This window comes from Crocodylus porosus, unplaced genomic scaffold (assembly GCF_001723895.1).
Source record: "Crocodylus porosus isolate Cpor-Errol unplaced genomic scaffold, CroPor_comp1, whole genome shotgun sequence".
Taxonomy (NCBI): domain Eukaryota; kingdom Metazoa; phylum Chordata; order Crocodylia; family Crocodylidae; genus Crocodylus; species Crocodylus porosus.
The window spans coordinates 81,484,606-81,494,444 of record NW_017728886.1 but is presented as its reverse complement, the minus strand read 5'-3'; the positions used below and the strand labels follow the sequence as shown (position 1 = coordinate 81,494,444).

Here is a 9,839-nt window from a genome sequence, read left to right as displayed (position 1 = left end):
CCCAGTACTCTTTCTTGCCATGGCAGGGGGTTGGACTTGATGATCTGCTCAGGTCCCTTCCGACCCTACAAACTGTGAAACTATGAAACTATCTTAAAACAGTTTCAGCCGTTTTGAAACTAGTTTATGCGCACTGAACTTCTGTTCTGTTACAAGTTTAAACCACTTTCTGATCACTTAAACCAGTTTGTGTGATGTCTGTCTGTAGCCCAAATGACCTTAGAATGAGGTGTGAAGGCCTGTGGGGTTCCACACAATAGAATGTTTTCTTCAGTTTGCTTTTTTTAAATCCTTAAAAATGTACATGAAAAATATATAGTGAACATGGAAAGTTCTGGAATACCAGTGTTTGAAAAATGTGCCTTGTTTTATATATGCAAGTAGAGTCAGTAGTTTTATATTTACTAAAATCACTGGAAAAGACATGTTCTGGATGGGTTGATTTCTAATATGATATTCTGTTGAGCAGAGAGGCTTGGGAATTCTGTTGTCACCAAACATTTCCCTAGAACAAAAAATAGCTTGTGGTAGTGGTTTTTGTTTCCTTCTAGGTATTTACATAGCAATGATTTGTTAAACCTCTTTAAATAAATAGTTACAAAAAGCATCCATTAATATGAAATTCAGTTGCAATGTCACATACTCAAAATTATGAAATGCTGGAATGTTATCATATTTAATCCTTGCAGTTTCAGGAAGTAGCAGCAAGACTGCCCCAAGTCCAGGAGCACTGCAGAGGTCACGCAGCGACATTGATGTTAATGCTGCTGCAGGTGCAAAGGCACGGCATGCTGCTGGACAGTCATCAGGGGCTGGGCGTTTGTCTGCAGCTGGTCTACCTCCAGGGTCGTATGCTTCACTAGGTGAGGGCATCTGTGTTTACAGTAATTTTCTGTTGGCATTTGCCATAAGCAAATTGTAAGGCAAAAAATAGTCATGTTCAGAAAAAGCACCAGTTAACATATTTTTAACAGACTTAATAGTTTATAGGCACCTTGTCCTTGAAGTATGTCATCTCTATTGTCTGAGGAATTACCTCTCTCCTCCCTTTGTGGTTCAGTTTTCTTTGGAAGGATTATTTTGACTCTAACTTGAGGGTTTGCAAGTGTCGTTTAGACCTTTACAGCTCCCTTTACTGAGAAAGAAGGCCAGTGCAAAGAATACATCTTCGTAATGCTCTTCTAAGAGGTAGATCCAGATGTGCCATGTTCTCTAGAAGCAGATAAATGAACAAATGCCTTTTCTATAGCAATCATGGTATCTGCCAGTTTTTTTAGAAGCAGTGTGCAAGTCACCATTACAGACCACTCGCATTTAAAATTATACTCATCGTTTCTGTAGCTAACGCATGGTTACGTAAGTCTCGGAAGTGGAGTAAAATAATTTTATCTTTAAATCTGTCAGTGTTTTATACAGTGCCCAATGCAGGTATCAAGCGTTTCCTCCTAAGAAAGCTGCTTCAACTCTATTTTACTTACTGGTTTTTTTGGTGACGGCTAATTAGCTTTCTTTAGGCAAAAAAGTTCTGCTGTCCATCCCAGTCAGACCCAGCTTTTTGCAGTTGCACCATCAGTGAGGAAGCATGAGATACCCTTATGCAGACTGTTTATGCTCTGGATGGTGGCAGGGAGATATAACTTTCACAGTACCACTTCATTTCCCTTCATTCAAGATACCAGAGAAAACCTAGAAGCAGATAGTAATTCCAGTGTTACCAAACACAATCAGTAAAAGTGATGAAAGAAGGACAATGTGTGCATGTGGTCCTTTTGTTAATTTGTCTTCTGTTTTATGAGGCTTTAGGTGGGTTTCGGCAATGTATTCAACCATTTTTGCAAACATGAAAGCTGGAAACTTTTTCGAGAGCTAAGATCTTCACTGGAACAGTGCCCAACCCCCTCCTGCCTCTCCCCTACTCCTCCCCAGAGTATTGGAAACTTCTTCATAACTTCAAGTATCTCAAGGCATGCGCCTGGAAAATTGTGAAAGTGGAAAACGCTGTAGCTGATAATCTGTCTCTGGCCTCCCTTGGGGTGCAACACTGTTCTTTATCAGGATTCTTAAGGCAAAGCCAAAATTTAGTTCTTTATTTTACAAGCACCTGGGAAGTGAAGAGAAAGTGAAGAGGCGTTAGAATGATGGACAAGGGAGAAGAAAAAAGAGGTCAAAATGAGGAGTTAATACAGAACAACAAAATTATCCTGCCTATGAGAGTAACACATTTTATTCATATTGATTAAATGTAAGGATTACTTTGGGCATAACTTAAAAAGAAACTGAACCTTGGGTTGAATAGTGTTATGCTATAAGAACATCTAAAACAGCAACATCAAAATTACCTTTTGCTCCCGGTTGGATATGGACCACAAGGCTTCTTGTCGGCTGGATCTGGCCTGGGACCTGGGTTGGCAACTGCAGCCATCACAGCAAGTATTGGGCAAGGAACTATGGACCAGGCAGCTGTCTGTCATGGTGGAGGCTTTTCAAGTAGTGGTGAAGAGCACAGCCCTCACTTGCCCCTGCTGCAGCTGATGGTTATGTTTACCAGGGTCCCAGATTCTGCAGTAGGCATGGCCTACTGTTGGCTGTGTCCTCAAACTCTGGTGCACTGGTAGCCCAGCAGGGAGGTCTAGCCTGGAGGCTGCATGTTTTACACCCCATATCTAAAGGATTACATATTTAATTCCCAGCATTTGCAGTGTTGTTCACAAGCACACACAAATCTTTAGTGTAGTAAATACTGGGACTTGTATGTAAGGAAATGACAGTAGTGGAAGGAACTGCTGATGCTACCAGTTTCATATCTTGTATGTTTTGGGCTCATTCTCAATGAATACTTGAACAGCTTCTTTAGTATTTGGAAAGCATTGCTTCTAGTAAGTACCATTTGGACTCCTGCAAAAAGCTGCTAGTCTTGAGTTTGAATGGAAAAATGACCTGACTGAAGATATGTTTGATAGAAAAATGTGTATACTATGCATGACAGATGTTGATATTGTAGATAAGACAGAATTTGAGTGTACTGGCATAGAAATGAAATAGCTAGAATTTGGTCTTTGCTGTTCTTTCTAAACAGTGTTTTAATATGGAGTTTGACAGGTAATAAAACTTTTAGAAGAGACTTCTTTTGGTCAAGTAGATAACACTAAAAAGATAAGGGTCTGGGGCAGAGACTGCATAAACTGGTTTGACCCAGATCAGGCGAGTCTGATACTACATTCAACCAAGTTTATCTCAGGCTGGTTTCAGCCATTTTCAAACTGGTTTATGTGCACTGAACTTCTGTTCTGTTACAGGTTTAAACTGGTTTATGTGTAATGTCTGTCCATAGCCTTTGTAGTTTCAGCCCTGACTTAAATTGGTGCTGCTGGACAGTAGGGTTTGAGGAAAGGGCACACAAGAAATGTAATTTAGAAGTGGCAGCGGAGCCGTGTGCTGCTCGGATGGGACGAGCCCGGCCAGAGCAGGAGGGGCTCAGCTGCATTTTCCCCCTACCTGCGCCGGTCAGTCCCAAGTGGCACATGGCTCTACCACCGCCTCTGCTGGCCAGTGCCGACCTGGCTGGGCTCCTCCTGTCCCCAGCAGGACGTGGGAATCTGGCTTCAGCTGCATGCTGCTCCAGATGGGACAGACCCACCCAGGTCGGCACCAGCCAGCAGAAGTTGCAGTGGAGTCCGTGTGCTGCTCAGGACTGACCAGTGCAGTCAGGGGAAAGTGCAGCTGTGAGCTCCTGCTGCTCCGGCTGGGCTCATCCTGCCCTGAGAGGCACATGGCTACTCCTCTTCCCGCACGCAACGTGTCAGCAATGTCAAGATGACGCGGTGCGTGTGGGAACCTTGTCCCTTCCCCAGCCCTTCAGGGGGAGGGACAAAGGGTGGGAACAAAAGTAAACAGTGTTTACTTTCGTTTCCCATCACAGCACCTCGGGCCTTGGAAAATGCCTTGGCGGGTCACGTGTTGGATAAGCCTGATGTATTGCATGCTGCAGGGCACTTTTCCCTGTATAAATAGATATTTTTTTCTTTGTCTTATGTCACGTGAGAGTTCTTTAATGAGTAGGCTTTACAGTACTTTACAAATTAAAAGGAAGATAACTGTTTATGCTTGAAAGCTGTTTCTTTTGGATTTCTTTTGAATGACCTTTTTAAGGTTTAGTTTTTTAACAGTATACTTCCTATATATCCTTTGTATGTAATACTCCTGGTTTTATGCTTCCTTCTTCCATGGCCAGTGGGAATTTCTCAGAATTCAAAATTCTGAAACTTAAAACTATCTCACCACTGGATGGCATGTCTCTCCCTGACGAGGGTGTTTAGTCTAGGACACATATATGTGTTCTCCAGCTGTGAGTCACAGTGTAATCCACCTTATAGAATTATATTTCTTTTCTCTTAGCTTCTGAATATAACCTAAAAACAACATGAATTGCATATAAACTGAAGCAGTGTCAAAGCATGTTCCAGAATGTGCCCTGATTGCAACAACTCTTTTGTCAGTTTAATTTCAGTCCCATTGCTTCATTTCCATAGCTTTGCTGATGGTGAATTTCAAGTGTGACAATTCAGATAGCATTATTTAATTAGCTACTTTTTCCCCACTTAGTGCAGCTTCATATTCAAAACTGACAAATTTAAGAGATCATAGGATCTACTTGCCTCTCTGTTATTTCCTTTTTATTAGTTGAAGAGAACTCCCCCATACTTGTTACTTAATTAACAATGTTTTGTTTTAAAGGGGCTAGTTCTAGAAAAAATACCGTGTTATCTGCCAGGTTTAGCCATTTAAAAATCTGTTTAACGCCCCAAGTTACAATTTCTGACCAGAATCCAGCAGGTTGTGCATTTGTTACATAGTAAACACTATAGAGCAGTGGTTTTCAACCTGTGATTCGTGGACCCCTGGGGTCTGTAGACTGTTTAAGGTGTCCGTGAAAGATGACGATCAATCAAAAGTATGTCAATACCCACACTTACAATTCAAAGGGGTTCACAACTCCATTTGAAATTTCCAAAGGGGTCTGTATGTACATTCGAAATGTTTAGAGGGCTGCAAAAAAAATCTGGATACACCTTTCCACTCTCTCACACTCGCACACTTCTCTCCAGTTGAACTTGTAAATATGTAATACTTTTAAACTGTATGTACTGGTTTTCCTTCTGATATGTCTTTATTTTGCTGTCCTTTTTTTCATAAACTTTCCCATAAATTTCTTCTTTAAAGTTTCATGTTAAGTAGCAGAATTTCTGCAGAACTGGAACCATTGTGCGTCAGTAACATTATAAAAGCCCCAGAATTAAATTTTCACTAACAGTTGACTGCCAAACTCTGAAAGAGTAAATAATTTCTGCTTTTAAGGTTTTAAGTTTTTGCATCTTTTGGGAGCATATGGGGGGTCTCAGATGCCATATTATGACTTTCCGTATACTAGAATGAGGACCATAACTTTTTGAAAGTTAGTTAATAAGTACATGCATTGGATGTACAGTTTCTGCAGTGTTTAATATTAATGTAGTTTCCTTAATAAATGTTTTATCAGTCTGTTGCCTGCACCTTTATTCTAACACACTAAGTTTTCCTTGTTTCTTTGCCTGCTCTTTGAACAAAGAGGATACTTCTGACAAGATGGATGGTAAGAACTTGTTTTGTCTGTCCTCCTCTAAACCTATTAAAACGTCTTTGAGTTTGCATTTCATGTAAAGTTTATGTGCATACTTATACTACTCTATTAACTAATGAAGTCTCTCAGAATTCTTTGTGAACCCTCCTGTATCATAATCTTGAAGTCTTAATGTACGTCTGTTTTGTATTATTACTGCAGTTGTCAATGTCTTATATGTGTTGTCCAGCTGCAAAAGAAACTTCATGCATATTGACACATCAGAGTACAAATAGATTTTATCTTCTTTCAATCAGCTGGAACATCAGCAATTTTGAACTGTTTGTTTTTAGAGTTTTGTATTTGTTACATTTAAAAGTTTATGTACAGTGTGTTCCATCATGTTTCATGGTTTCCTCTGTGCAGCCAGCATAGTCAGATTTTATTTTCCCCAGGAAAGACTTTCATTTAAAAAAACAGTGGAGGAGAAGGCACTTTATTTAAAAAATATTTTAAGGACATTTATTTTTAAAGTTAGGATTGCTTTATTTAAAGAGTATTTCATCAGAATCTGTGTTTTGAAATAGTCCTATTTAACTTCTCAACATGCTAGGATATTGTAGCAAATAAACAATACCCTATGTAAGCCTTCTTCTAGTTGGATTCTTAAAAGTATTGTTGAATGTTCTGAGCTTTATAGTCTTCCAAAAATGTATAGATTTTTGTCTCTAGCTTGGTTTTAGCACTTATTTTTATAGCTATATATTGTATACTGTTTCAGTTGTTCGCTTAATGTATGTATCACTGTAATGGAAAAAGCCTTGAGAGAAGCTGCATCCTTACTGTAGTTGCTGCTCTCCTGAAACTATAGGAGCAGAGGTTGTCATTTGCCCAAAGGTGTTACAAGGGGCCATATTGTAAAGAAGCCAAAACACCAACTCAGCAGTAGAAAATTCTAAGCCTGATTTATTTGCAGAGAACTCCTTGTGGTTTAGTGAACGTTTAATATTTTTTGCTATATACATTGCTACAATATCCTAGCATGCTGAGGAAAAATTAGGAACTGCCAGCAAGAAAGTAGATTATATTCCTCTTTACCCATAAATTAGTGAATAATAAATACCCAAATCGGACACAGGAGGCGAGGTGGTCTCTAAAATACTAGCATCTCAAGCAATATCAAAATTCTTTATAATCATTACAGTAAATTGCACTTTGCAGCAATAACAAATATAGAATGTGGTGTCTGCTAACGTCAGTTCAGATCCCTTAATACTGGGGAGGAGTCGCATTTTTAAAATAGCATTGTAGCTAGTGAGGAAAGAATATATAGACTCCTACAAAACCAAAATTGCTTATGTTGCAGTTGATAGGATTTCTTTGTATATAATACTACAGCAGTTTTACCCTTGACTGCTGTGGTCAGGTTACCTTTTTATCACTGCGCTCACTTTGGAATTTAAGACCAGTAGAGAATTCAGAAAGATTTTTTTTTAAATTACCAACCAACTGTGGGAGAACTTTAAAAACCTGTCACTACCTGAATATATTCTCCTATAATTAGACCTTTGTTTCAAAGATGCTAGGGGCAAAAGGGTACATGGACATCTTCCATCTCTGTCTACTCTTTGGATTATACATTTATCCCATGCTTCATCACAGTAACAGATGTACTCAGATTCAGCAGTCTCATTTAATTGTAGCTTGTGCTCTAAGGAAAGCTGTCTAGTTTTTCAAAGTTTTAAGCAAAAATTTATCTCGCATAAGTCCTTTCACCTCCTCACCTGCAGCATCTTCCTTCCCTCAGATTATCTCTGCCTACTATTTAAAGCACTATCTGTATTACTTGCTTCAGTCTAGAGGTTGTTTTGAAACTCCTTGGAGAAGTGTTTAATTTGTGTGCACCTGTTATCCCTTTCTCAGGAGTAGCTTTCAGTAGGACACTTGATTTGAGGTCTTTGAAACAAATCTAGATGTGCTATTTTTAGCTCAGTTTCACTCATGAATGATGAGAACTTTTCTTTTTATTTTGTTATACAGTGCTTTTCAAAGACAGTTTGGCATCACATACTGTATTCCAGTAATTTGGTACCAAGCAGTCTTTGACATACTGTTTTAGTTTAATGGTGGAGTTGCAACATGAGAGCAGGGTTTTAGACTCCTTGTATAATATGCTTAGTTTCCTTAAGGATCATAGGGACAGTCTGAAAAAAGGAATTGAATCAAAAAGTAATAGTACTGTTTGGAATATCATTGTTTTGTTATTTTTTCTGTTTAGGAACAGCTTCTGAAGATGGTAAGAAAATAAATCTTTTGTTAGATTAGCAAATACTTTCATCTTCATACCTTCATCAATACAAACTAAATTATAGAAGTAGAACTATGTCATTGGGGTGCTTTGGGTTCATCTTGTTAGTTAGTTTATGCACCTAAGAATAATAAGAAGTTATTGTTGTAGTATTTTTTTGTAATTCTGCTGAATTAATATTTTAGTTTTCAAGTACTCACCTGCAACAAAAATGTCATTGCCTAACATTTTTAGAGTAAGATAGCAGTTTTAGATTGGAATCATAAATATTTTTTAAAAACTTTCATCCCCTGCTAGAATGTGCTCTGATGTGGGAAGCAGGTGCTACCATCAATCATCTATTTGAAATTTGAAAATCTATTTACATTGCATTGTTAAAATGCTTCCAAACCAGCACCAGACAATAGATGCACAGTCTCTAAATGAATAGTCAGTATGTTTGTGTCAACATTCAAACATATTTTTTTGTGTGTTAATGAAAATTTAATTGGGCTTTGAGCAGTAATTTGGCAACATAACCAAATGGTGGTACTCTATATTCCTGCATTCACTGGTTCAAATTCTGAGTACAATTACATGTCCTGCATCCCCATTAAAATCAGTAAGAAACATTGACATATCATGGGCATAACCAAGGGTAGAGTTTGACCCAGTCTAACTGGTGATGCTAATACATTGTTTACTAATACCCAAGTGAATAACCTCCTTTATCCTGACTCTCTTCTCATAGACAAACTTCTATGGACTTTTCCTGTACTTGGATGAATAATATATACTTGACTGGTCTCAGTTCTTCTGTGGAAAGCCTAATGGGGCTCAAAACTTGATACAATTAATCTGTGTTTCTAAAACTTTTGGGTCAAGTATTGATCTTGTGTTTCTATAAAACTTCAAAATTGAGCACACTCTTCAATTGGTTTAGCTGTTAAACTCAGTAGTCCGTTCACAAGCAGTTTCCTTTCACAACCTTCATACCAAGCTTACTGGGCATTTTGACATGTGCTCCTGATCCAGCACTGGGCACTTTTAATTAGCCATGTTAATTAAAAACGCCTGTGTGTCACATGCATCAGTGGTGCATCCCAGTGCTGAGAAAATGGTGGTGGTGCACTTTGAAATAAAGCATACCGAACATTGTTTTAGTTCAGACCACACCACCATTTTCTTGGTGTGGAAATGCGCTGTGCCGCTGATGCACATGATGCACAAGGCTGCCAGATAGATAGTTTCAGTTTGTGTTCCAGCAGACTTGATTAATTGAGTCTGCTCGGATGCGCTGGATTTCCAGCGTGTCGGAGCAGGCTCCCCACATATGTGTAAGTGCCCACTGTTTCTTCATTTTGTTTTTGTGTTTGTGCTAGAAGATTGTTTTAGGGCATAAGTACAGAACTCCAGCTATTCCTTTATTAACAGTAATTTGATTTATGGATTTAGCATTGAATTGGAATACTCCCTTCTTGGTAATTTAAGTGTAGCCTCTGAACATTTTGGGGAACACAGGTGGAAAAGCAGCGGTGGTTCACTCTCCTTAGAGATGAATTGTGTTTTCATTCACCCACACACTTCCCATGTAACCTCAGAAAAGCTTTAAATCTACCTGCAAGTTAGCTTCCCTATCTGCAGAGGAGTGTAGAATTGCTGTACTTCACATTGATGATGAGGTGCCCATAATCTTTAAGATGGGCTCTCATTTAATTTTACAAAAATAAGAAATTTTGCTTAAATTTGCTAAAGAAATTTAATCTTAAGAGATTAGCTTTATTTTCCTATAGTAGAGGGGTTCTTCACAGGTTCAAACTACTTTAAAAATCCTGGGAAGTGCTACACAAGTGTAAAGTATTATTTTAGGTCCACATCCATGACTATCATAATAATGTTTTGAGGGAAATTACATTTCAGATATCTGAATCAAAGCAGTGCTGCTCTGTGTTGTAA

General features: G+C 38.6%; 1 protein-coding gene across 24 annotated transcripts in view; it reads left to right on the top strand.

Moving 5' to 3' along the window:
- The window catches only part of CLASP2 (cytoplasmic linker associated protein 2), a 220,451-nt gene that overhangs the window by 134,854 nt on the left and 75,758 nt on the right, over positions 1–9,839 (top strand). For 20 of the 24 annotated variants that reach the window (XM_019537881.1, XM_019537792.1, XM_019537763.1 and 17 more), the window contains 3 exons: positions 690–863; positions 5,606–5,629; positions 7,875–7,892. In XM_019537881.1, coding sequence (XP_019393426.1) covers positions 690–863; positions 5,606–5,629; positions 7,875–7,892 — 216 coding nt within the window. The remainder of the gene's footprint in view (positions 1–689; positions 864–5,605; positions 5,630–7,874; positions 7,893–9,839) is intronic. The other 4 variants (XM_019537946.1, XM_019537802.1, XM_019537785.1 and 1 more) reach the window with 3 other exon arrangements.